The sequence below is a fragment of the Cheilinus undulatus genome, linkage group 9 (genome assembly GCF_018320785.1).
Source record: "Cheilinus undulatus linkage group 9, ASM1832078v1, whole genome shotgun sequence".
NCBI classification, from domain to species: Eukaryota; Metazoa; Chordata; class Actinopteri; order Labriformes; family Labridae; genus Cheilinus; species Cheilinus undulatus.
In genome coordinates this window covers 8,937,528-8,961,450 of record NC_054873.1, presented here as the reverse complement: position 1 = coordinate 8,961,450, position 23,923 = coordinate 8,937,528, and the positions used below count along the sequence as shown (strand labels likewise).

General features: G+C 38.9%; 2 protein-coding genes and 1 non-coding gene across 4 annotated transcripts; 2 read left to right on the top strand and 1 right to left on the bottom strand.

The window, feature by feature from the left end:
- Positions 1–456: 456 nt before the first annotated feature.
- LOC121515442 (interferon-induced transmembrane protein 5-like) lies at positions 457–8,867 on the top strand. Of its 2 annotated transcripts, XM_041796216.1 has the most exons (3): positions 457–550; positions 3,831–4,483; positions 8,288–8,867. In XM_041796216.1, exons 2-3 carry the CDS (start codon positions 4,277–4,279, stop codon positions 8,507–8,509), a joined length of 429 nt encoding a protein of 142 aa, XP_041652150.1. In that variant the 5' UTR covers positions 457–550; positions 3,831–4,276; the 3' UTR covers positions 8,510–8,867. The 2 variants fall into 2 exon arrangements, with proteins under 2 accessions (XP_041652150.1, XP_041652149.1); XM_041796215.1 differs by lacking the exon at positions 457–550 and having other exon boundaries at positions 3,679–4,483.
- On the top strand, positions 1,031–1,102 carry trnam-cau. The gene has a single exon. It is a non-coding gene; the product is annotated as a tRNA-Met (tRNA).
- A 9,235-nt stretch (positions 8,868–18,102) lies between the features above and the next one.
- Positions 18,103–19,730, bottom strand: LOC121515453 (dispanin subfamily A member 2b-like). The gene is made up of 2 exons (XM_041796231.1): positions 19,460–19,730; positions 18,103–18,523 (listed from the first exon to the last, which is right to left on the bottom strand). Exons 1-2 carry the CDS (start codon positions 19,664–19,666, stop codon positions 18,356–18,358), a joined length of 375 nt encoding a protein of 124 aa, XP_041652165.1. The 5' UTR covers positions 19,667–19,730; the 3' UTR covers positions 18,103–18,355.
- Positions 19,731–23,923: the final 4,193 nt, after the last annotated feature.

Below are 23,923 nucleotides of genomic sequence, written 5' to 3'. Positions count from 1 at the left end.
TCATTCCGTCGGGTTATATTTAAGTGTTTTGTCCTCGGTTTGTAGGGTTGAAGTGCCAGGCTAATCTGTGTTGCTGAGATTTGCTCATCAATTACAAACAAACCCAAGCCTTCTTGGTAAAAAATCATTAACCTTCCTTGGTGCCTTCTTATCCTATTCTACTTGCCCATAATGTAGATGTCACCTGGTGCCAAAACTACAGAGTCTATCAAAATAAAAGCATCAGTCAATACTCAAAACAATAACATTATAGGTATCAATACGAGCCTCTGGTTGAATGTCACTGCTTTGAGGACTGAGTCCGTATGGTCGCCGGTTCGATTCCCGACTGGACCTATTTCGGATATTGGTCTGGTACCTAGTGCTTGGATTTGCACCTGATTACAACATTTCCTTATGATTGTTGTCATCATGATTCAAAAATTCAGAAATAGTTTAACATTTGCCCGCTGTAAGGCAGTGGTCCTCTACCAGGAAGTAACCTAAAACTATCTGATTTACCAATGGAGGGCAACTTTCGATCGGATATCAGCCTGTTAGTGACACGAAGGTGAAGTATTTTCTCCCCCTGGATGTATTTAAATTTAACTCCTGCCATGCTGGGGTTTCAAATGTTAGTTTTTATAAGCAACTTTAAGGTTTAATACTCGGTTCACTGATACAAACATCCGATTTTAGGCGAAGAGTCAACCATTTCATGCTTGTAAGCTAATCTTAAAACAGTTTAAATAGTACGACACTTCTTTTTACTGACAGTATTCGTACTAAAAATTCAAACTGCCGGAGTTTTGATAACTTCGTTTCGTCTGAATATTGTCAGCAAGAGGCAGCTAATTAGAAGTTCGGTAGAAGGCGGATGGTGACGTCGCTATCTATCGTCACATTACGTTTACGTTTAGTAAAGCTTGCGGAAGAACAATACGTATAATCATTTTATACCAAAATAAAATATATTAGACATAACGCTAAGGTGTTAGATGAGAACAAATGCTTCTACAAGTTTCGTCTTTACTACGTTGGTATTCCGCGTAGCAGAGTGGCGCAGCGGAAGCGTGCTGGGCCCATAACCCAGAGGTCGATGGATCGAAACCATCCTCTGCTATGTCCTTTATTTTTTTTTTTTTTTTCGACCTGCTCGGATTTCCTGTTCGCTTTATTTCGGTAGAACACCTCTTTATTTGCAGTAACGTATGACTAAATACAACTTAATTGTGAGGGTTACTATAGTAACACTCACAGAGGTTCCTCTGTTGATAAGGGATTTTATTTTTCTGAAGTAAACAATTTCCTTGATATTTTCAGAAACATTTTTCAAGTCATATTCACTACAGGGTACTCACAACTTAAACAATTTAACTTTTATCATGATGTTTCTAATGTCTGCAATGTCTGAAAGTGTAGAGCATTACCGAGTGTTTGAAATATTGGAGAAACAAGCCCGCAGATAGGGATTGTAAGTATGATGTACAGTTGACTGACCAGCAGAGGGCAGTGTCGTTCCAAATGTCAACATTGGACGTCTCCAGTTGCACAAAAAACCATTAAATGTATTGTGGGTCTGTCTGTCTAAACACACTCTTGAGATTGAGCCCATTATGTCCCTTTGATACCAAATCTAAAAGGCTACAGCAAATACTCCAAGACAAAAAAAAAATGCTCACTCATTCAAATCCTTTACATCTGAAATGTTTAGATAGAAACAGATGCATCTAAAAAAAATGAAAATATAATGGAAACGTTTATTTTTTCCCCATGATTTACTTTACTCTTGTTTATAGCTTACAGCTCACACAAAAACACTATCTTAAAATATGAGACTATATCACATATCACCCAAAGATTGTCTAGGGGTTCAGGTCAGACCAGTTGGCTGGACAATCAAAGTAGAGTAATACCATTGTCAGCAGACCACTTTCTGGTAGTTTTGGCTTCACTGTGGTCAAGTGCCAAGTCCTATTGGAAAAGGAAAATAGTATTCCTATTAAGCTTCTCAGCAGATACACTACACTACACTTTAAGTCCATTACCTGGACCTGCCTGTGTGTGGTGGCTCCTGATTGACTGACTCCAGCCTCAATCAACCTCTTATTTATAAAACTTATCTTTTTGAAGTAAACCACAAGAAAAAAGGAACTTTTTACATGATATTCTATTTTTTGAGATGCACCTGTATGTAATTTTCTGACATCTTCTTGCAGGGTGCACTTCCACTGTGGCATTCAACATAGTGTACATCCAACGCAGAAGGCCAAAAACAGTAAATAGTCCACTTTCTAGCACATTAAACAGTGGCAACCACCAAAACCTTATTCTGAAGTCAATGTTTGATCTTTTTCTTGAAAAACTTTTGTAGCTGTCAGGAAAGTAGCAGAATAATTTTGATTTCACTGTTCAGTCTAGATCACTGATCATCAACTGGCGGCCCGGGGGCCCCCAAAGCTTCCTGTCTGGCCCCCAGAAGATCATTAGATTCAGAAAAGGAGGAAAAGAAGATATTGTGGTTTTAAGAGTATCCTTTGGCTTTACATGTCTGCAGCTGTTAAATCCATCCCACAAACAATTAATATTGAAATATTTTGAGAATGACTTCACAGTTGATTTGTTTTTACCGAAATTTACTGTCATTTTTAGTAGATATTTTTTAATGAGTTAAGGTTGGCAGAAGTGCTGCAAAAATGACCAGATAAAGTGGCGAAAAGAGGTTAGAGAGTAGCAAAAATAGGTAATAAGTGGCAAAATGGGTTTTACAGTGGCAAAAAGGGACACAAATTGGAAGAAGAAGTGGTGAAAATAGGTTAAAATGTGGCAAGAATTGGTTAAAGAGAAAAAAGGGACAAAGAATATAAAAAACTGGTTACAAATGATAAAAATTAGTGCAAAAAAAGTAATGAAAAGGGGTTAAAAAGTGGCAAAAAAAATAGAAGAAAAGTAGCAAAATAGATAAAACTGGCACAAAGGGGATAAAACATGCAGGAGAAGTGGTTTAAAAAGGTTAAAGAATGGTAAAAATTGGTATAAAGAGGCAAAAACTATCATTATGTGTAAAAGTGGCAAAAAGTGGTTTTAAAGTTGCAAAAAATGTTGAAATTATATACTGAAAAAGGGTTGAAGTGGCAAAAATAGAAGAAAATTGGAAAAAAGGATAAAAAAGTGGCACAAAAGGGATAAAACATGCTGGAAGAGTGGTTTAAATGGGTTAAAGAATGGCAAAAACTGTGTTATAGAGGCCAAAAGTAGCAAAAATGTGTTACAAGTTACAAAAATTGTTTTTAAAGTTGCAAAAATTGTTTAAAAAAGTAGCGAAAAGGGGTTCAAAGTGGCAAAAATAGAAGTAAAGTGGCAAAAATGCATAAAATTGGCATAAAGGGGATAATAAATGCAAGAAATTTGGTTTTAAAAGGGGTTAAAATCTTGCAAAAATTTGGTTAAAGAGGCAAAAAGGTGTTAAAAGTGTCACAAAGGAGTTAACAATAGTACTAAATCACAATTGTGGAGGGCCAGTTCTGGGATTTTCAGGGGTCCAGCCAATTCTGTTGTCAGGCTCTTGTGGCCGCATAGATAATAGGGGTAGATCTCATTGATAGATCTCACTGGTAATTCCTAAAAATGTCCTGCATTTTGAAAGAAATACAAATATTACTACAATAATATTTCAATCAAACCCAAAATAATGATTTAATTTTTGTGTATTTGAAAGTCTGGCCCCCAGAGTTTCTGTCAGGACTAAATCTGGCCCTTGTGTAAATGTTCTTGATGGCCCCTGGTCTAGATGGATAGCTTTCAGTTAAGGTCTGAAACTGTGGTACTTAAAGTTGTTCTGTATTCCACAGATGTGTCATTAAATGTGACCCACTCAGCTCCCCACTTCACAGACTGGTCCCTGGAGGCCTCTGGCAGACAACCCTTCAGATCAACTCCTCCTCATCAACTTCAAGGACTCTGACACAGCACAGCCTGAGATGCTTCCACCGCCCATCTCAACCACCTGAACCCTACCACTACCACCTCTGAGAAGTGATGGGTGTCTCTCAGCCCTGCTCCCATGTCCCTGTCTCTTTCTCTCATACAGCTCCTTGTTTCCCTGCATCTCTATTTCAGTCTCTCTCAGGCCTGACCACATAATGACAGACCTGCTGTATATTAAAGGACCCTGCCCATGCGTACTCTCCCAGTCACCTCCCTTTTCATGGGCCTTTATAAGCCTGTCACACGAGGGGGGGCACTACTTTCAGAAGAGGCAGTGTGCATTGGCATCCAGCATCGATCCATCTGAACCATGGATAACCATTCGTACAACTTCCCCTCAGACTGCACCCCGCTCACTAACTGTAAGTCTGCCCGTAAACCGGCTGGATCCACTGTGGTGAACATGGGCAACGTCGGCAAGAATCCTCCACGGGACTATCTAGTCTGGTCGCTGTGCAACACTTTGTACGTTAACTTCTGCTGCCTGGGATTCATGGCTCTAATCTACTCCATCAAGGTCAGACCATGCAACCTGTTTAATTATCAGTTCATCCAACTTTACTTTTCATTTTCAGTTGTTTCTAGCAATGATTGAGTGATTCAGCCTCTTTTACAGCAAAAACAAAACAAGAACAGGGGCAACGGACTGTCTCCCTCATGTTAAAATATTAAATTTGACGCTTTATATTTACTATGACTGTCTGTCTTTTGAGCATTTATCACTGATAACTGATACTTATCTTTTAAATCAAGTCATAACAAGTGATGTTTATTTTGACCCACTGAAGAAGATTTTGCTATGGAAGAGGATTAGTGCCACTGAATATTTTTAAAATGCATTTTTTCCTCCAATTCTGAGATTAAAGTCAGAATTCTTACTTTAATTTTTTCCTCATAAGTTTGTTTTCTAACAATTTTCAAAATGCCTTTTTAAGTCATCTTGTCATTTGCACCTATTTGTTTGTGAAGGGCATATCCCAATAACCTTTAATAAACAATAGGCTAAAGTCTTTACAGCTTATATATAAAGGAGCCTTGGTATCTTCAGCCCAGTTCACACCAAACATTCATGACGAGATGGCTTGAAACTTGCAAAAAACTTGCGACTGGCTGCTCTGCAATGCTCTAAAAGCTGACTGCTGTGACTGAAGGAGATGATGCACTATTTCATTGTTGCTGCACAATAAATCTGTCTCTACAAGAGGAACAGTGCTGCACATTTACTATTCTCTCATGTGTTTTTGTCATCATGCAAATGCATAACAATTATATCATATACAGACGCGCAGTAGTGGTTCATAACTAAATCCCCTAGTCATCACCATCATAGCACAGCGGCAAAATTTCAGGGCACGTTAAAAACCAAAAATGCTTTGCTAGCTCAGTCTTGTTGTAGCGAAGATATCTGCTTAGAATGATTAATTTTCCACTGACAAATTAAGCTTCTACAGCCTTAAATTTCTCATGCATTAGCTCATATCGTGCCACACATCCTGCTTACGTCTGCAACTGGAAAAACAAGAGCCTTTTCAAAACTCTACTTCTATTTCCCTTTTTCACAGTTTACAGTGCTTATAAGAGTATTCATCCCATTGGATGTTTTACTCTTTTATTGATTTTATAAATCAGTCATGGTCAATATAGTTTGGCATTTTTGACCAAAAATACCAAAAACCCTCTTTAATGTCAGAGTGAAAACAGATTTCTACAAATCAATGTCGATTAAATAAAATTACGTAATGTAAAACAATTAACTGCATAAACTTTTACCCTATTTAAAGAGAGTGAACTAATTCAACAGAGGCCCAGCCTCAGGGATCCTCTTGGATCACCTGGGTGCAGTGAATGTGTCTCAGGGATTGTAGTATAAACACACCTGTGTCAGGAAAGTCCAGTCAGGTCCAGTCCAGGTTAATCAGTGTTCCTAGCTACCATTATACCATGAAGACAAAAGAACACTCCAAGCAACTCAGAGAAAAAATTAATGAAAGTTTAAGTCAGGGGATAGATACAAAAAAAATCCAAGACACTGAACATCCCCCAGAGTTCAGTTAAATCCATCATCAAGAAATGGAAGGAATATGGCACATGTGTAAATTGGCCTAGATCAGACCATCCTCAGAAGAAGACCGGGAGAGAGGCCATCAATACAACTATGACTACTCTGGAGGAGTTACAGGCTTCAGCAGCTGAGATGGGAGAGATTCTGCATACAACAACTGTTGCCTGGATTCTTCATCAGTAAAAGCGTTATGGGAGGGTGGAAAAGAAAGAGCCATTGTTGAAGTAAACTCACACCAGATCTGGTCCAGTGTTCACTTAAATGCATTTAGGAGACTCGTTGGTCAAGTGGAAGAAAGTTCTTTGGTCTGATGAGACCAAAATGGTGTTTTTTTGGCCATCAGACAAGACACCAAACACTGCACATTGATAACAAACACACCATCCCCACTGGGAAGCAAGATGGTGGCAGCATCATGCTTTGGGGATGCTTCTCAGCAGCGAGCTCTGGAAGGCTAGTAAAGGTCTTAGGGTAAAATGAATGCGGCAGAAAAATCCTGGAGGACAATCTAATCCAGTCTGCATGGCAGGTACATCTTGAAAGGGGAAACGGCGAAACGGCGAAAGCTACACAGAAATGGCTTAAAGACAACAAGGTGAATGTTCTGGAGTGGCCGAGTCAAAAGTCCAAAACCTGCAGCCATCTACAAAATACTGACTTGAAGGGGGTGACTTTGTAGAAATATGTTTGCACTTTTACATTAAAGAAGGGTTTTTTTGTCTTTTACTCCAAAAAGCCAAATATAAGGACCATGATTGGTTTATAAAATCATTAAAAGGGGTAAAACGTTCAATGATGTTAATACATTTTATAGGCACTGTATCAGCTTCTTAGACATGTATATATCTACCTTTTTTTTTTTAAGTTTTTCACACAGAGACTTCAGCCTCTCCTGTCTCTTCTGGCAGCTGTTGGAGGAGACAGAGTGTTTATGCTTTCGCACAGAGACTGACATTTATCAAGCTAAAGTTTTTTAATGCAAAAAAGATAGATGTAATTATTTCAAAAATTTATAGGAAGATGTTTTTGAACAAAAGTGGCATTTATAGCCTTTCAGAACAAAATTTATTTTCCCTTTTTTTCCATTTATCTGCTTGCAACGCTCTGCAAACACCTCTCTGTGACTTGACTAGCTGAAGCGCAGACTGCATCAGACGATTGGATTGGAGTGGCAACAGCTCGGTTCAGACTGTCGCCAGCTTTGTTCTAAAATCATCTTGTTGCGTCAAGAATCTTTGGTCTGAACTGGGCTTTATGTTTTATATAGTATTACACAACAAGTGGGCTGAGCTGGCAGGGAAAACTTTGAGACATTTGGCTTGTTGTTGCAAATGCCACATTGGGAAATACGCAATGATTGCATGACTACAAGTAGCTGTGACTACTTGATGTGGCATTTGGAATCTCCAGAGTCAAAAATAGGTAAATGTTTCATGTTTTCTACAGTTTAAATCCTCTGTTGGGAGTATTTCTGTCCTAAAATGGAAATTGCCATACATTAAATCATCATAGGATGTTTTACTGTGTCTGATAGGACAGTAAAAGTTCCTTTACCACAGGAATGGGGCTGTGGAAAAACAGGAACGCAAACCAAAACAAAACCTTTTTCTTCCTGAGAGACAGCTCAAAATCCTTAAAAATGCCCTGTGTGGAGCAGGACTGGATGAACTGTACAACTACCTGAACCAAAACATTCTTTATAAAAAGCCACCACAAAAAGGGCGTGCTGCTTCTATTTGAGTCTTTTTGAATCTTTCATCTGCCTGCTAAGGGCGCAGCTCTGAATCACAGGCCCTCTACTGGCTCTGCTCTCAAATTAAAGACAGTGACTGGCTGCTCGTCTAGGGAGTTAAAAACAGCATAATTGGCATCCTCCTAATGGGCAAGTGCTCATGGGAAATTAAAGAGTGCGAGGGAAAGACTTGGCCTGGTCTATTCCAAAATATACAGATAGTAGTCGCTCAAAGATTTTATATCACTACGCCCTCCTACAACCTTGAGTCTGCACACAATGATGAAGTGGGAGTTACATGACAAAGGGAGAACATGCTGTAAACAAACACATGATGAACGTTGTCATACGCCTTTGTTTGCCCTCCCACTCTCGCTATTTACAGTGTAGATGGGCGTAGACGCTGACCAAGCGCTGAAAGGATGTAAATTATCTTTTCAGCTGTGGTGAGAGTTAAACAAGGACGTGTCGATCGTGCTTCCAGCTGAAATGATTGCAGATAATAACGTGAATGTGTTTCTGTGTAGGCCAGGGATCAGAAGACTCAAGGGAACCTGCAGCTGGCCCAGGAGTGTTCAGACAAAGCCAAGTGGTACAACATCCTGGCAGCCGGATGGAACCTGCTGATTCCTCTCCTGGCCATCGTCCTGCTCGTCCTCCTGCTCGTCCACCTGGGAACGTCCCAAGGCTCCTTCGACTTCTTAGGAGAGGACGGCTTCCAAAACTTCATGAAACTGTTCAGCTGGTAGATGGAGATAGAAAAGAAATAAGCCAGAGTCAACTTAGGCTGGTGACACACTAGATGATTTTCAAATTTTAACCGACCCTAGGAGACAACAGACCTAAGGATAGTTTCAACCTATTTTTGATATTAAAATCCTCTTAATGCGCACACTAGAGCAGTGGTTCTCAACGTGGGGGACATGACCCCCTTGGGGGTTTAGATTACACTTTTACCACTTAACACCAGTATTTCCAAATTTTAACCCATTTTAATCACGTTGTACCAACAATTTAGCCAAATTCTAGCAGTTTTTGTCAGTTTCAAACCCTTTCCACTACTCTTTTTCTGCCTGTTTTTGCAACTTCTAAACCAATTCTTGCCACTTTCTACCTACTGTTGCCTCTGTTAACCCATTATTGCCACTATGAACTGCTTTTTACCCCCCTTTTAACCACATTTCCACATTTTTGCCAGTTTAACCCATCTCTCCCAATTTCTACCCTTTTTTCCTGCCCCGGTTAACCCATTTTTCCAGTTCAATCCAATTTTGGCCACTTTTTTATTCCCCGTTACCAGTTTTTGTGTCTGTTTTTGCCACTTCACCCCCCTTTGCCATTTTTTTTTACCTCCATGGTCCCCAAATCTGGCTGCACTCCCTTTTAACCCCCCTTATGGGCGACCTTGTCTGCACATCGCTATTCTTGAATGTGCATGGTTGTGTTCAACCACCTTGAGGTACAGTGGGGGTCCCTGGTCTCTATCACCTTTATTTTGGGGGTCGCAGGCTGAAAACGTTGAGAACCACTGCACTAGAGGAGTGGTCCTCCTGCATCGACTCCTTAATGAGGAACCATGTTTTCCAACCAATCAGATTCATTTAATAAAGAATGGAAAGAAAGTCTGAAACAGTGAAAATTGCTCAGCAACCCCAACCCACCAGTTGTGAGCCACTGCACAAGGCGATTATGCCAGACTTCAAGACAACACAACTGCTGTTTGTAGAAACGACTTCATAGCGGTGATTCTACAGAAATGAGATCTCACAGAAACTTGCGTGATCAAATGTGAGTTCAGAAGACAAACATGAAGTCTGTTTTTGCAGCAAACACAAAAATTAGTGAAAAAAGTGGACAATGGAGGATTGTTTAGACAAATAATAGGTTGCAACTAGCCAAAATCCAGGTAATGTAAATGTAGCCCAAATCAGACTTAAATCATCTAGCGTGTTGCCAGCCTTAATCACACTAATTAGGGGAGGGTAGTTAATTGGATTCAACAGATGAAGGCTGACATAAACCCTCCTGAAACTTCTTCCAAGTCAAGCCAAGTGTCTGGTGTCTCCTTTTCCACATGGAAGCTCAGAACCCTGACATGGTGGCTTGACACCAAAATAATTTTCATTTATGGAGATTGTGATAAAGAAAATACACATTGATTTGTTTTTATAAGGCGTCATTTTTGGGTTTCACAAATACAAATGATAGCATCACACTTTCAGTTAATAAAAGACGAAACAGAAAAGGGTATTTAAAATTGAGAATTGTAAGATGGATCACTGTAAACGCTTATTATTGGTGCATCTGTGATAGTAATGTCAGTATTAGAGGGGATTCACTGCAAATCAACGCAGGTTTATTGTCTGATTTCTAGTCAAAATATCTCAACACATTTATTTCAAGCCACACAAACATTTTTTAAAGGTATAAAACACCAAAATAACTAATATGGATGGTACATCTCATTTCAGGAGACTCAAGTAAATTCTTGCTCCGTATGCAAATGTTTTAACCTTTATTCCAAGCAAAGCAAACTTTATTTTTTTGTGTTTCACACCAGAAAATAAGATTATTTCCTGGACTTCTGAGGTAAATGTGGCTTAAATAAACATTATAGGATTTTTGGACTAGAAACTAGATAGCCTTTGCCTATATTTGAGATTTTTAGCTCAAATCTGTCAGTCTCCTGTTTGCAGTCAGTTAAAATGTGAAGTTGATCGAAGAGCCTTTAAAGAGAAAGTATCAAACAGAAAGACTAAGAGCTGAGCAGAGCATCTACTCCGGGTGATTTCTGTCGTATTTATTGTTGTATTTATGTTGAAAGGAAATTTTAAGAGAGTTTAGATTATCTCTGGTCAGAGAAGAGAGGAGCTAAAGTCTGAATGTCACGATCATGAGAAACCACTTGACACAGGACAATCAACCTTCACCTCCCATTGATAGCCATTTATTTTTCTTCTTCTTCAATTTTTTAAAAACTTTTTTCCTATATACATGTATTTTTGTGTCATTACTCTTGTATTTTTATTATTTTGCTGTGTTGAGAATTCTACATAATCTTATTACCAACCTTAAGAGTGAGCTCAATAAACCAGAAACTGTTAATTCAGTGTTAAAATGACTTTTCCCTTTACTAAAATCTTGAAGTTCAGACCAGTTCTTTCTAAACTTCAGTACTTAAACATGTTCTCTAAATGGGTGTTGCACATCTGCTGCTGCACCTGCACCCATTCATGATTATTTGGCGCCTTGTAGGTTTTATCCTTGGCTGAAATTGAGGGACTGGTTAAAGAAATACTTGCTTTAAACCCAGCTGTGAGCCTTCTGCTGTACCAACTATAAACAGATCGTCCTTTTTTAGGATGCGTGCCCTCAGCTGGAAGGCAGGGCCGCCCAAACACACCACTACAGAGGAGATGGCAGAAATGTGCAGGCCGACAGTTCATTGCTTCTCAACGTACTACCAGTCTGAGGGATTATCAAGAGAATAAATGGGGCATGATCTGGGAAAGATGTGCTATCTTTCATTACTGGCACAAACTTCACTGGGCCTGATATGATCAAATGGTATTTTCAGGATTAGAGTTCAGATGAAAAAAATGTCACACACTGCTCAGCATATGCACTGCTTTATGATAGACAGTAGCTATGAAAAGTATTCACGCCCTTGAATGTATTACCCTTTCAATGATTTTATGAATCAACCATGGTCAGTAGAATTTGGCTTTTTTGACTAAGAAAAAACTCTTTAATGTTAAAGAGAAAACAGAATTCTACAAAGTAATGTAAGTTAAATAAAAATATGTCATGTAAAACAAGTGACTGCATAAATATTCACCCCCTTCAAGTCAGTATTTAGTAGATGCACCTTTGGCTGCAATCACAGCACTGTATGTGTAGATAGGTCTCAATCAGGCTTGCACATCTGTTCACTCAAGCTCTGTCAGGTTGCACAGGGATTGAACCACCTTTTTCAAGTCCAGCTACAAATTCTGCCTTTACAAGCCCTCCAGGGCCTGCTGCTAAGAGGCATCCTAACAGCATGATGCTGCCACCACCATACTTCACAGTGGGGATGGTGTGTTTATGCTGATATGCAGCATTTGGTGTCCATGAAACAAAGCGACTTGCCTGATGGCCAAAACAGCACCATTTTGGTCTCAGTAGACCAAAGAACTTTCTTCCACTTGACCATGGAGTCTCCCACATTCCTTTTGGTGAACTCTTGTTGAGATTTAACATAGGTTTTCTTCAACAGTGTCTTTCTCTTTGCTAATTTCCCATAAAGATTTGACTGGTTAAGAACCCAGGCAACAGTTGTATGCAGAGTCTCTCCCATCTCAGCTGCTGAAGCTTGAAACTCCTTCAGAGTAGTCAAGGGTGTCGTGGTGGCCTCTCTCACCAGTCTCTTTCTTGCACTCTCACTCAGTTTGTGAGGACGGCCTGATCTAGGCAGATCTACACATGTGCCATATTCCTACCATTTCTTTATGATGGATTTAACTAAAATCTGGGGGATTTTCAGAGCTTTGGGAATGTTGTTGCATCCATCCCCTGACTTCTATATTTCAATAACCTTTTCTCTGAGTTGCTTGGAGTGTTCTTTTGTCTTCATGGTGTAATGGTAGCTTGAATACAGATTAACGAGTGACTGGACCTTCCAGACACAGGTATCTTTATTCAACAACAACCAAGACACATTCACTGCACTCAGGTGATCCCCATTTCACTCACTGTGAGACTACTAGCATGCAGTTGTCTGTACCTTGGTTGAATTAGTAATCAGTCACTTTAATGGAGGTCAATATTTATGCAGTCCCTTAATTCACATTGGATATTTTTTATTGAATTGACATTGCTTCATAGAAATCTGTTTTCATGTTGACATTAAAGTGGGTTCTTTTGTCAATTATTTTGTCAAAAAGACAAATTATAGTGACCATGATTGATTTGTTAAAACAATAAAAGGGTAAAACATACTTGAATATTTTTTAAAGGCACTGTATGTGTTTGTTCTATGAAAAACTGTATATTTTATACAAACCTGCTGCATGTTGCTGAATAGAATGCAAAAGCCCATTTGACAAAATGCAGAGAGAATGAGCTTTGCGTGGAAAAAGTAAAATTCATTTAATTTGTTTTAGTGTAACAATATGAGTGAGATACAGGAGCTTAATGATATAATTCAGCTAGAAATGTTTCAGCTTTCTAAAGACTCGTAATTGCGATATTAATGACTTTAAAATGCACATAAACAACTGTCTGGCTAAGACAAACTTTAGCATTTGATGTGATGTTCAGATGGACGGTTCAGCTTGTGTTTTTGTTAAACTATGGAGTACAACATGCAACCACAGATGGAACATTTATAGGTTTTAAAAGCAGCTCCTGAAACGCCCCTCCCTAAATGTTCTCCCCTGCCAGCAGTATTTATGTGTGGTTGCTGTGCCTTCAAGGACTAACGGACTTAAACTCTATGAACAAATTGACTCTTATTTTGTAGATTTAAAGATCTAAACTGCAACAAAACTTTTTCTGAATCAGTTGCATCTACAGAATGCTGTAGGGCAGACACTGAGTTAAGCTTTCAACAAGCCTCTGAAGCAGTCCCACTGAAATGTTATGGGCTAACATAGACTAAATCTGGCTGTCCATCTGTCAGATGTGGTCTTTGTCCCTTGTCTCTGATGACCTGGGTGCCCCGCTCCTTCAGACCTCCCACCCTCTCCAGACTCCCATCATATTAGCAGCCTCTCCTTTGCTCGCAACTTTATTTATACACACCCAAATCACAGCCTTAAGCTAAAAACTTTCTATTTTCCTCCTGTGGTCGGAGAGAAAAGCTTACAGATGTCTGAGCCGTGCAGAATTACAGGGTAGGAGCCTGCAGAATACTGGGAGGGGGCGAGGACCATGGCCGGCCGCTCTTTCAGGAAGCTGTTGGCTAAAGCTGAGGCCAGGATGGAGGAAGATGTGCAGACGAGATGTTTGAATCAGGATCATCTAACGCTCTTCACCCTCAGACCTTCACTTTCAGTCACGATTTGATCATCTTAAAGCTCTCTACATGCTACACATACACACTGAAATGCAGGCACATGCACAAACAGGATCCTACATGCAGGCACTGTGGCACATGAAGGAATACAGTCTGAGCAGTTTCATGTGCAGTGCCTCGCTCAAGGGCACCTCTGCAGTGCAAGAAGGGAAATGGCACTTCTCTAACTACCAGACAAACTTCCAGATTTGATCTTACCAAGACTTGAACTGGCAACACTCTACTTCCCAATCTGGTCCTTACAGATGAGCTACTGCTGCCCCTAAGAGGTGTTTTTTTTCAGGTATGAAATTCAGTACAATTGACCGCCTCTCTGTGACCTACAAAGCAAATGAGACTATTAATGATAGGTTTTGATATTCCTACATCCTTACTTTAATGCCTGTGATGCTACCAGAAGGTTTAGTGTCAGACAATGCAAAACTCTTGAAGTTTAGCTCAAGTTCCTCCCATTTCTCTTGATCTTTGCTGAGATGTTTCGACACCTTGACTGGAGTCCACCTGTGGTAAATTAAATCCATTGGACTTGATTTGGAAAGGCACACACCTCTCTATAGAAGACCTCAAGGCCGACAATATCAGAGCAAAAACCAAGCCATTAGGTCAAAGGGCTCTTAGACAGGATTGTTGCAAGGCTGCAGGTTGCCCAGATGTGTTCCTTTCAGCAATCCAGTCTCTAGTTCTGCAGGCAGCTCCTTTGACTTCATGGCTTGGTTTTTGATTTTCTATAGAGAGGTGTGTGCCTTTCCAAATCATGTCCAGTCAGTTTAGTTTACCACAGGTGGACTCCAATCAAGGTGTAGAAACATCTCAGCAGCGATCCAGAGAAATGGAAGGAACCTGAGCTTCATTTCAAGTGTTGCTGCAGAGGGTCTTATTTTGATGGGAAAATTCAGTGTTTTCACTTTTGATAAGCCTGCAAAATTTCTAAAATGTTGTTTTCACGTTGGCATGATACTGGACTGAGTGTAGATTACTGGGGATTCTTTTTTTTTTTTTTTTTTTTTTGCTTGTTTTTGCATCAGGTGGCAACATAACAAAATAAATAAAAGTGAAGAGGATCTGAATAGTTTCTGAATGAACTATATTTCAATGAATTCCTCTTATCAAAATGTGTCTTTCACTGAAGTTACACAGCAGCTCCGCCCAGTGGGGAAAATAAGAAGTTCAATACAACACAAGATTAATTTTCTCATGCAAGAAATAGCAGTTGTAAATTTAGAATTTGCTACCCTCCAATTACAAAAGAATCATGGTCTGCAGCTGCCCCCTGCATGGGCTTTATCTTGGACATCCTGTTTCATCAATTCTGAAGCCAACAAAGAAAAAAAGCATCGGGTTCAGCATAGTTTAAATCACTAGGGGCACTGGGTCAGGATGCATAAATACTCGTCTTCAGTGTAGGTTTCTGTCCTCAGTGCAAGAAGACAAATTCAATATGGACACAATTATGACTAAAAATAGGAGGTAGCCATTTCACTGCTGCCCCATCATTACAGAGTCAAAAATTGCATATTTAAGGGAGCACAGCTTCTAAATAAGGGCCAATTAGGTGAATTTACCTGGGGTAAGAACAAACATCAACCAGTGAAGGAAAAGGACAAGAAAAGAGGAACCAGGAAGTGAAGTGAAGAAGAAAAGCGCTGAAAAATAACATGGTAGTGATCAGGGCTGTCATTAGGATTGAAAGACAGGTGTGGCTTAGCCCCAAGGGTTGAAGGGAATGCTTGGCATATAGTGTGCACCAATTTTTGTTTCTCCACACCTTAAAATGCTTAAATAATAAATTCATTAATTAATGACTAGCTGTAGAGCATTTATCAGGACCTATAATCTGGCTCACTCTCTTCTCCTTATAAGTCTGTCCTCTCCTGAGCCTTCAGCAGGTCATCCTTTTTTCTAATAACAACTTGAGTGAGTTTATGAGTTAGTATTTGAAAGTCTATATGTTCAGGTAAGTTCATGGAAAAGATGTTGGAAAACATATTAATTAATGCATTTAGTAAAATATAAATGTGGTATGATATATCTAAAAATATATATTTTAATCCTGTCTTTTTTCTTCCAGGCTGTTCATGCTTTCCAAATAAAACTAGCTTATTTCTGGCAGTCACTGATATTTCTCTGTGTCTGAAGACAGTCTTTAGCAGTGGTACATAACCTTAGTCTACCCAAGGGCCATATCGTCTTAAAACACTTTAGCGAGAGTCACATTCCAAAACTGGGGATGTAAGAATATCCATAGATCAGCTGATCCATAGTTGAAATAAATGAAACAGTGAATTGTTGGGTAATCCTGTAATTACATAGGATAAAATAAGCTATTTAAAATGTCTATAGAGTTAGAGGAAAGAATGTGTTACTACCGTAATTTCCGGACTATAAGTCGCACTTTTTTCATAGTTTGGCTGGTCCTGCGACTTAGTCAGGTGCAACTTATACATCAAAATATATTATTTAACATGTTTTTAAATGGTAATTCATGCTGACTGACATGAACCAAGGAGTAAACATTACCATCTATAGCCACTAGAGGGCGCACTAGGCTTGTGACAACTATATGCTGCTCCTGTACCACTGAAAAAAATTAACTGAAACATTAACTTAAAGAAAACAGTAAGAAAGTCTGGTAGTTGCCAAGGAGAGGAATATAAATGACTTGCGGGCCTTCTTGGTGTTACCGCTTCACGTAACGCAACCGCCTCTCTATCAGAGCATCGACAACGGTGTGTCAGAAACACACTAAATAAGCGCGACTTATAGTCCAGTGCGACTTATATATGTTTTTTGATGCAACTTATACTCCGGAGCGAATTATAGTCCGGAAAATACGGTAATAATGAGCATATATATTTTTATTTATGCTTGTCCCACCTGGTTTAACGACATGTTAGAATATTAGTTTGAGCTCTGAGACGCTTTTCAAAGAGCTGATGAATGATGGTTGGCCATTTGGGAATTTATACTTCACATTGGGACATTTACTGTAGTTCTGTGGCTTTAATAACAAAAAAGATGCTTTCTCATTTTTTACACTCATTATTGATGCTTTAAGCTAAAGAGGGAGGGTCCTCATATTGGTCTTTGCTCTGGGCCTCCAAACGACTAAAACCGACCCTACCTCATACCTACAGCTCTCTTTGACACATCGTTCCACCCTGCCTCATTCCTGTTTCTGCTCTTTTGACAGTATTTATTATCAGTAGTACATTAAAACTAAACTTAAACTTCTTCTTATTAAACTTATTCGCAATCCATGGACCACAACACACATTTTTCTTAGAGGGGAAAGGAGAGGAATAGGAAGTAGAAGGGCTGGTTTTGAATTTGTGCAATTTAAAGTTTTCATGTTGAAGTAATTTGTTAAACATTTACGATGTTACAAACGTTTTTTAATCTTGTTTCGATATATTTGATATTTGATAGTGTTTTGATATTGAGAAATGAAGTTTTGGAATTTTTTTCTATAAATGAAATTACATTTATTATCACAGACACAAACAAAAGTACTGGAAATGGGTACTGTTGTGTGTGGACTCACAGGTACTGGGTAACTGATTCAAATGTGAAAGGTACCCATCCCTATTTTGGACAGTGCTATGCTTCCAACTTTGTGGCAACAGTTTTGGGAAAGCCCTTTTCTACAAAGAAGGACTATAAAGACATGGTCTGATGAGTTCTGTGTGGAAGGACTTGACTGATCTGCTAGGAGCCCTGACCTCAACCCCATCGAGCACCTTTGGAATGAACTGGAATGGAGATTGTGAGCCAGGTCTTGGTTGGATTAAGGTCGGTTTGTGTTTTCACTACTACCACATCAGAGTCTGATAAAAGGGGATGGAGACCCACCTTTTTAAGTGGTCTTAAGGGATTTTGTCTGCACCAGCACACACAAACTGCACCAACTCTGCAAATGGACTTGAGTCTGTTTCAGCTAAACCAAACAGGTCAGGCATGATAGCCAGTGAGTTACTTTAGATGGAGAAAAAACATACTAAAAGTAAGGGCTAAAATGTAAGAATTTTATATACAAAAACTAGACTAGAATGACTTGCGAGTGACGAAAACTAAACGTACAATTATTTGTTCTTGTGATTGAGCATTTTGTTTATTTCTAAAAGGATGGTTGTGAAAGTCTAAATATATTTCTGTTGTTGTGCCAAAAATGAAGTTTGTGCCTGGTTCATCACACAAAACGAAGAAGAGCACACAACTGCTACACAAACATGGACTGGTTTCCATAGAAACCAAAATTTAACAAGGACAATCCAAAGACAATGAAACTGAAAACAAGCCAGTATTTTTTATTTAAAATAAAAAAATGTCTCAATTGTAGACAATTCAAAAAACAAGAGTTGGATTTAATCTCGACTCCAGACAGCAAATTAAAGAGAATAAATTCTCTGCAGACTTTCAACAGAAATAAGCATAAAGCAATGAAAACCCCACAATGTTTGCATAAGAATCAGGCAGAGGAATAATAGCATGGGGCCACAGCATCAGTCGACTCCAGTACTGTGCTAAGGGATTACTTGCCCTAATGACTCCTTGCATTACTTGCAGCCACAGACGTAGCAATTAAACAAATTATGAAAATCAAGATCCCCAAACAAAACAAAACGGTGGCTGCGATGTTGTAGCATCGGGCGGTTGAGCCGTAATGTCGAGCACCCTCCAGGTCACCAACCATTTTCCGATCCCTGGCCTAAAAAGACACAAACATGTATCGTTAGATCTTCAGCAATATTTGAGACAAACATTTAACGTCTGTTTTACTGTTGAACATCTTTGTGTCATTACTGTGCACTTTTTTAATCTGAAGGAAACATCTTGTTGGCTCTAAACCTGCTGTTCTTTTGATTAATAGCTCCTTATGTACTCAATGTGAGTTTAGTAGCAGCATTATATTCAGCATGAAGTTCATGGATATTAATTCTTAACTGTAAAAAAGTTTAGTTTATGTAATGGATGGGTGGTCTAAAACATTTTATTCACTTTGGTTATTGCTTCATGGTAACACCAAGAAAAAGATAAAGTTAAGATTCAGGCTTTGCCAAAGAGACTGTGACTCTTTTAATGCTGTCTCCACAAAACATGATTTTTCCTTTCTTTTCTTATTAACTGTCAGGTAGAGTTTTGTTTCATCAACTTTTTTCTAGGACTTCTGAAGAAGACTGCAGGAAGTGGTGCCACATTTGTTTGTGGGATGAGCAGCAGAGCTGAGTATGTGGGTTGCACCCATGAAAAATTTGCCAAATCTCAGATTATTCTACCATTGACTGTTGTTTGGTGTTTTTTGATGGATTGGATGATTGAAGTCTGAAGAAACAAGACAAATTAGCAATTTAACAATTTATCCATTTACTTAAGAGGAGCTTCAATAGTGTGTGAGAGAACCATAGACGGCCCCTCCAGCCTCGCACCATTAGAGATAAAGACTATAACCCGTGCACACACTGCACAGTTGCTGTCAGGCCTTATAATTTATTTATAGTTAAAACACCAAATAAGATAATCTGCTATGCAGATGATGCAACCTTTATTCGCGCAGGCAGAAAAATACTCTCTAGATACTCTTATATAGAATTTAATCTCTTTTCAGATTTTACAGATGAAAGCCAACTTTGGCCTCTAAACTGACCTTGATGGAGTGGATGAGAGCGACCAGTCCAAGACAGCAGGGGTTCGAGTAGACAAAGCATAAGAGAGACCAGATGATGTGGTCCTTGGGGGGTTCAGTGATGATGTTCACAGTCTGAACGGTCTGAACCACTGCAGGTCCTCCATGCTGTGCAGGATACCTTTCATACCCTTTCCCATGCTGTGGTACCCCCTCAGGATTCATCATAGTCAGGCCAACTGTAAGTCAGGAGAGATGTCTGCAACCGGAAATTGTGTACAAGCTGGCAATGTGTCGCTGCAGCTATTAATGTGTGAGGGTGAGACAGGCTGTTTTTACTTCAGAAGTCAGCCAATGAGAAATTAAAAACCTGGCAACACCCCTGTGCACTAGGGGTGTGACAAGACTCATATCTCACAAGATGAGTTCCAATTCTGGAAAAAAATAGATGGGTGGATAACATGTCCTTTATACAGCTATAACACAGTTTGTCTGGTCTAACTCTGACTCAAACTGTACATTTTAATGCTCTACAAATCAAACCTTTCATTCCAATAGTCTACCACATCTTTATTTTACTACATTATACACTCATTGCCACAATTACGATAATAATAAAAGCATTTAGATTATTTTGAAAATACTTTAAACACTGTTTAACAGACTGAGATACAAAGAGCTTCATCAGTAAAATTAAGCTAATTCTCATCCTCTTTAAGTACATCCATATTTAAATACTCAAAAGAAATATTTCTGTCAATAACATGTTTGCTGTAATCTAGAGAAATAGTTTATTTGATCGTTTTGTGCGCTTTTTGTTCATATGAGCTTTGACAGTGTTGGACATGATGCACAGATGAGCATTTATGTAAATGAGTGTGAGCGGTTGTGTATCTCTGCTCTGTCTGCTGTCAGACAACAAGCAGGGCATGTTTAAATGGGGCTATAACTGCGGTTTTTTTTTTTGAGCGAACAGTGGACTCTATGGCGAGAGTTGGGCTGAAAGAGAGTTTGTTTTGCTAGGTTTACCGCTGCAGTACAAAATGGCCCGTCGCGCTTCTGATGGATGAAACATGCAGCCAACAGCTGATAGATGAGTGACTGACGGACAGTGAGACAAGGAGACATGACGAAGCAGAGGGGACACTAAGTTATAAAGTCACAGACACGCATACACAAACTAAATAAACACTGTATTCTCCTTACGGAGACTGCACAGGTTTCCAGCAGCAACATTTAATCATTTTTGACCGTTATGATGAACTTTATATGCATTGGCGGATCATGTGTGGCCCCAAGTAACGCACGCGGAAGAGGGGGTGGAGCTTGGAGCGGTGACTGAATGGGTCACGGATCAGCTTCGTTCTTTCATTAACTGTCAAACCAACGATTTTAAACTGTCCAGGGCATCTTTGTGATCTTTCATAATTTTGGTATTGTTTCTGTAAGGAGACCTGCTGCTCCAAGTGTCTGTGCAATATTGATCTTGCGAGATGGATTTTACCTCGACGAGAAATCGCGTGACGTTTTGATGTCGCGAGACCTCGTCACACCCCTACTGTGCACACAATTTTATGAGCCATTTCTTGAATGTTAAGGAGATAAATGTGATGGTTGCATGGCTCTGAAACAACAAAAAATAATAATACAACTTTGTGACTTGAAATGTAAACTAAAGCAATCAACGATGTTTTATCTCACAGTTGATATAAATGTTTTTTTTGTTTTTTTGTTGCTCCAGATATTGTAAAGTGTAGTTGTGCAGGAACTGACCATACATTTTGTGTATCAAACAACTCATTTTTTATGTGGTTGATTTTGTACATCTGAATATTTCTCCCTCAAATATAATTATACAGAAACATGCAGAAATCAATTCAGCTGTTTAACCTCCAGTTTTACTAAGGAAATGGAAAAATTGTTTCAAAGTTTTTTGCCACAAATATGTTCTACAACAAAATTAAACATTTTCATTCCAACTGTCGAACATTTTAAATTCTTAATCATCATGAATCCCAGAATTCCTGTGGTTAAATATGATTAATCTTTTCTCTCGCATTTAGAAATTCCACTAGTTTGCATTTAACACCGTTGTTTGATTTTTTGATTTTCTTTCTAGTGTCTTACACACAAAGATTAACAGACTTCCTCTTTGAACAAAAAAACTGCTTTTTCAGCAAATAAACTTTGGGTGGAGCGAAGACCATGATGTAAACTTAACCACAGAAAAAGGCACTCATTATGGGTTAAGAGGGAAATCAGTGAAATGTTAACAGAAGGTGGAAATGATCTGAATTTCCACAGAATTATTTTCACAGTTAAACCATTGCACCAGCTCTGTGCAGTGGAAATAAATGATAAAAAGGCGCATCTATGTGAAATCTTCTGGCTGTTTGTTTTCCGGGACTTAAGAAATAATTTGATTTCATAATCATTTTACCTGTAACTTCAGCTTTAAAATTATGTATCTGGTTTTTAATTAATGTACAGTGCCTATATAAAGTATTCACCCCCATGGATGTTTTACCCTTTTATAGATTTTATAAATCAATTATGGTCAAAATAATTTGGCCTTTCTCAACAAAATAAAAAAAAATCATGGCAACTTGAAAACAGATTTCAACAAAGTAATGTCAATTAAATAAAAAATATGTCATGCAAAATAAGTGACTGCAAAAATACTCACCCCCTCAAGTCAGTATTTAGTAGATGCATCTTTGGCTGAAATGACAGCACTGAGTCTGTGTGGATAGGTCTCAGTCAGACTTGCATATCTGGGCACTGTAATTTTACTTTTTTCTTCTTTGCAAAACTGCTCAAGCTCTGTCAGGTTGCATGGGGATTGGAAATGAACAGTTTTTTACAAGTGCAGCCACAAATTCTCTATTAGATTCAGGTCTGGGCTTTGACTCGACCACTCCAGAACATACACCTTGTCATTTTAAAACATTTCTGTGTTGCTTTTGAACGTTGTCTTACTAGAAAATAAATCTTATCCCAAGCTGTAGTAGTCTTTAGTGGCCAAAAAGCACCATTTTGTTCTCATCAGACCAAAGAACTTTCTTCCTCTTCACCTACATGTCTTCTGGTGAACTCTAGTGGAGATTTAGGGAGTTTTCTTCAACATTGGCTTTCTGTTTGCCACTCTCCCAGAAAGCTTTGACTGGTGAAGAACCAAGGCAACAGTTGTTGTATGCAGAGTCTTTCCCATCTCAGCTGCTGAAGCTTGTAACTACTTCAGGGTAGTCATAGGTGTCTTGGTGGTCTCTCTCTTGTCTCCTTGTCGCACCGTCACTCAGTTTGTGAGGATGGCCTGATCTAGGCAGATTTTCATGTGCCATATTCCTTCCATTTCTTGATGATGGATTTAACTGAAGTCTGGGGATGTTTGGCACCCTGGAGATTTTTGGTACCCATCCCCTGACTTATACTTTTCAATAACATTTTCCCTGAGTTGCTTGGAATGTTCTTTTGTCTTCATGGTGCAATGGTAGTCAGGAATACTGCTAAGCAGTGACTGGACCTTCCAGACACAGGTGTCCTTTTACTACAGTCCCTTGAGACACACTCACTGCACTCAGGTGATCCCCATTTTACTAATTATGAGTCTACTAGCACCATTTGGCTGGACCAGTGAGAAATCTGTTTTCACTTTGACATTTCAGAGTGTTTTTTGTCAAAAAAGCTAAGTTATATTGACCATGACTGATTTATAAAATCAATAAATGGGTAAAACATCCAAGAGGGTGAATATTTTTCATAAGCACTGAAGCCCTCACTATGGGGATCAATGGAGTAGAAACTGGAAGAGAGAGCAGGGAATGTTGTAGGAAAGGAGCCAGAGGGCTTGATTCCAGCAACCAGATTTGAGTCTTCATACATGGTCCATTGGCAACCTGATGAATCAGCTTTTGAGCAATATTCCCCTCTTATGTCTATATTTTCTCTGTTATGCTATTGATTCAAGCTTAATCACTGGATGTTTCGCCATTCTCTGCTGGGAAATACAACTCGTCTACTTTCACTTCTCAAACAAAAACTCAAAAAGGAAGAAATGGAGAAAAATGACAGCTGCTGTTCAGCTTTGATTAAAAATGAATACAGGCACTAAATACAGATCTTATCTGAAACAGATTCACAACTCAACATTGATATAAAAAATTCAGCACATTTGAGAGTTAGCAAATAGCAGTTCATACAGTGTATATGGGACAGAGAAAATTAAACTGAGTATTGGGTCAGAGGTCTTTTCCTTAACATTAAAATTACTAACATGACCGTAAAATAAACTCTAGTGAGTGAGTGAAAACTAAATGAAGGGAAATCATGGCCATTTATTTTTCATAAGAAGAACAGATCAGTAGCTGTACATTTACTGCTTCAGTTCAGCACATAATTCATCTGGTGACTGATAGCAGAAATCTAAACTCCACTGAAATAATATGAGTATATTATTGTATACTGTATATATCGTATATTAAACAG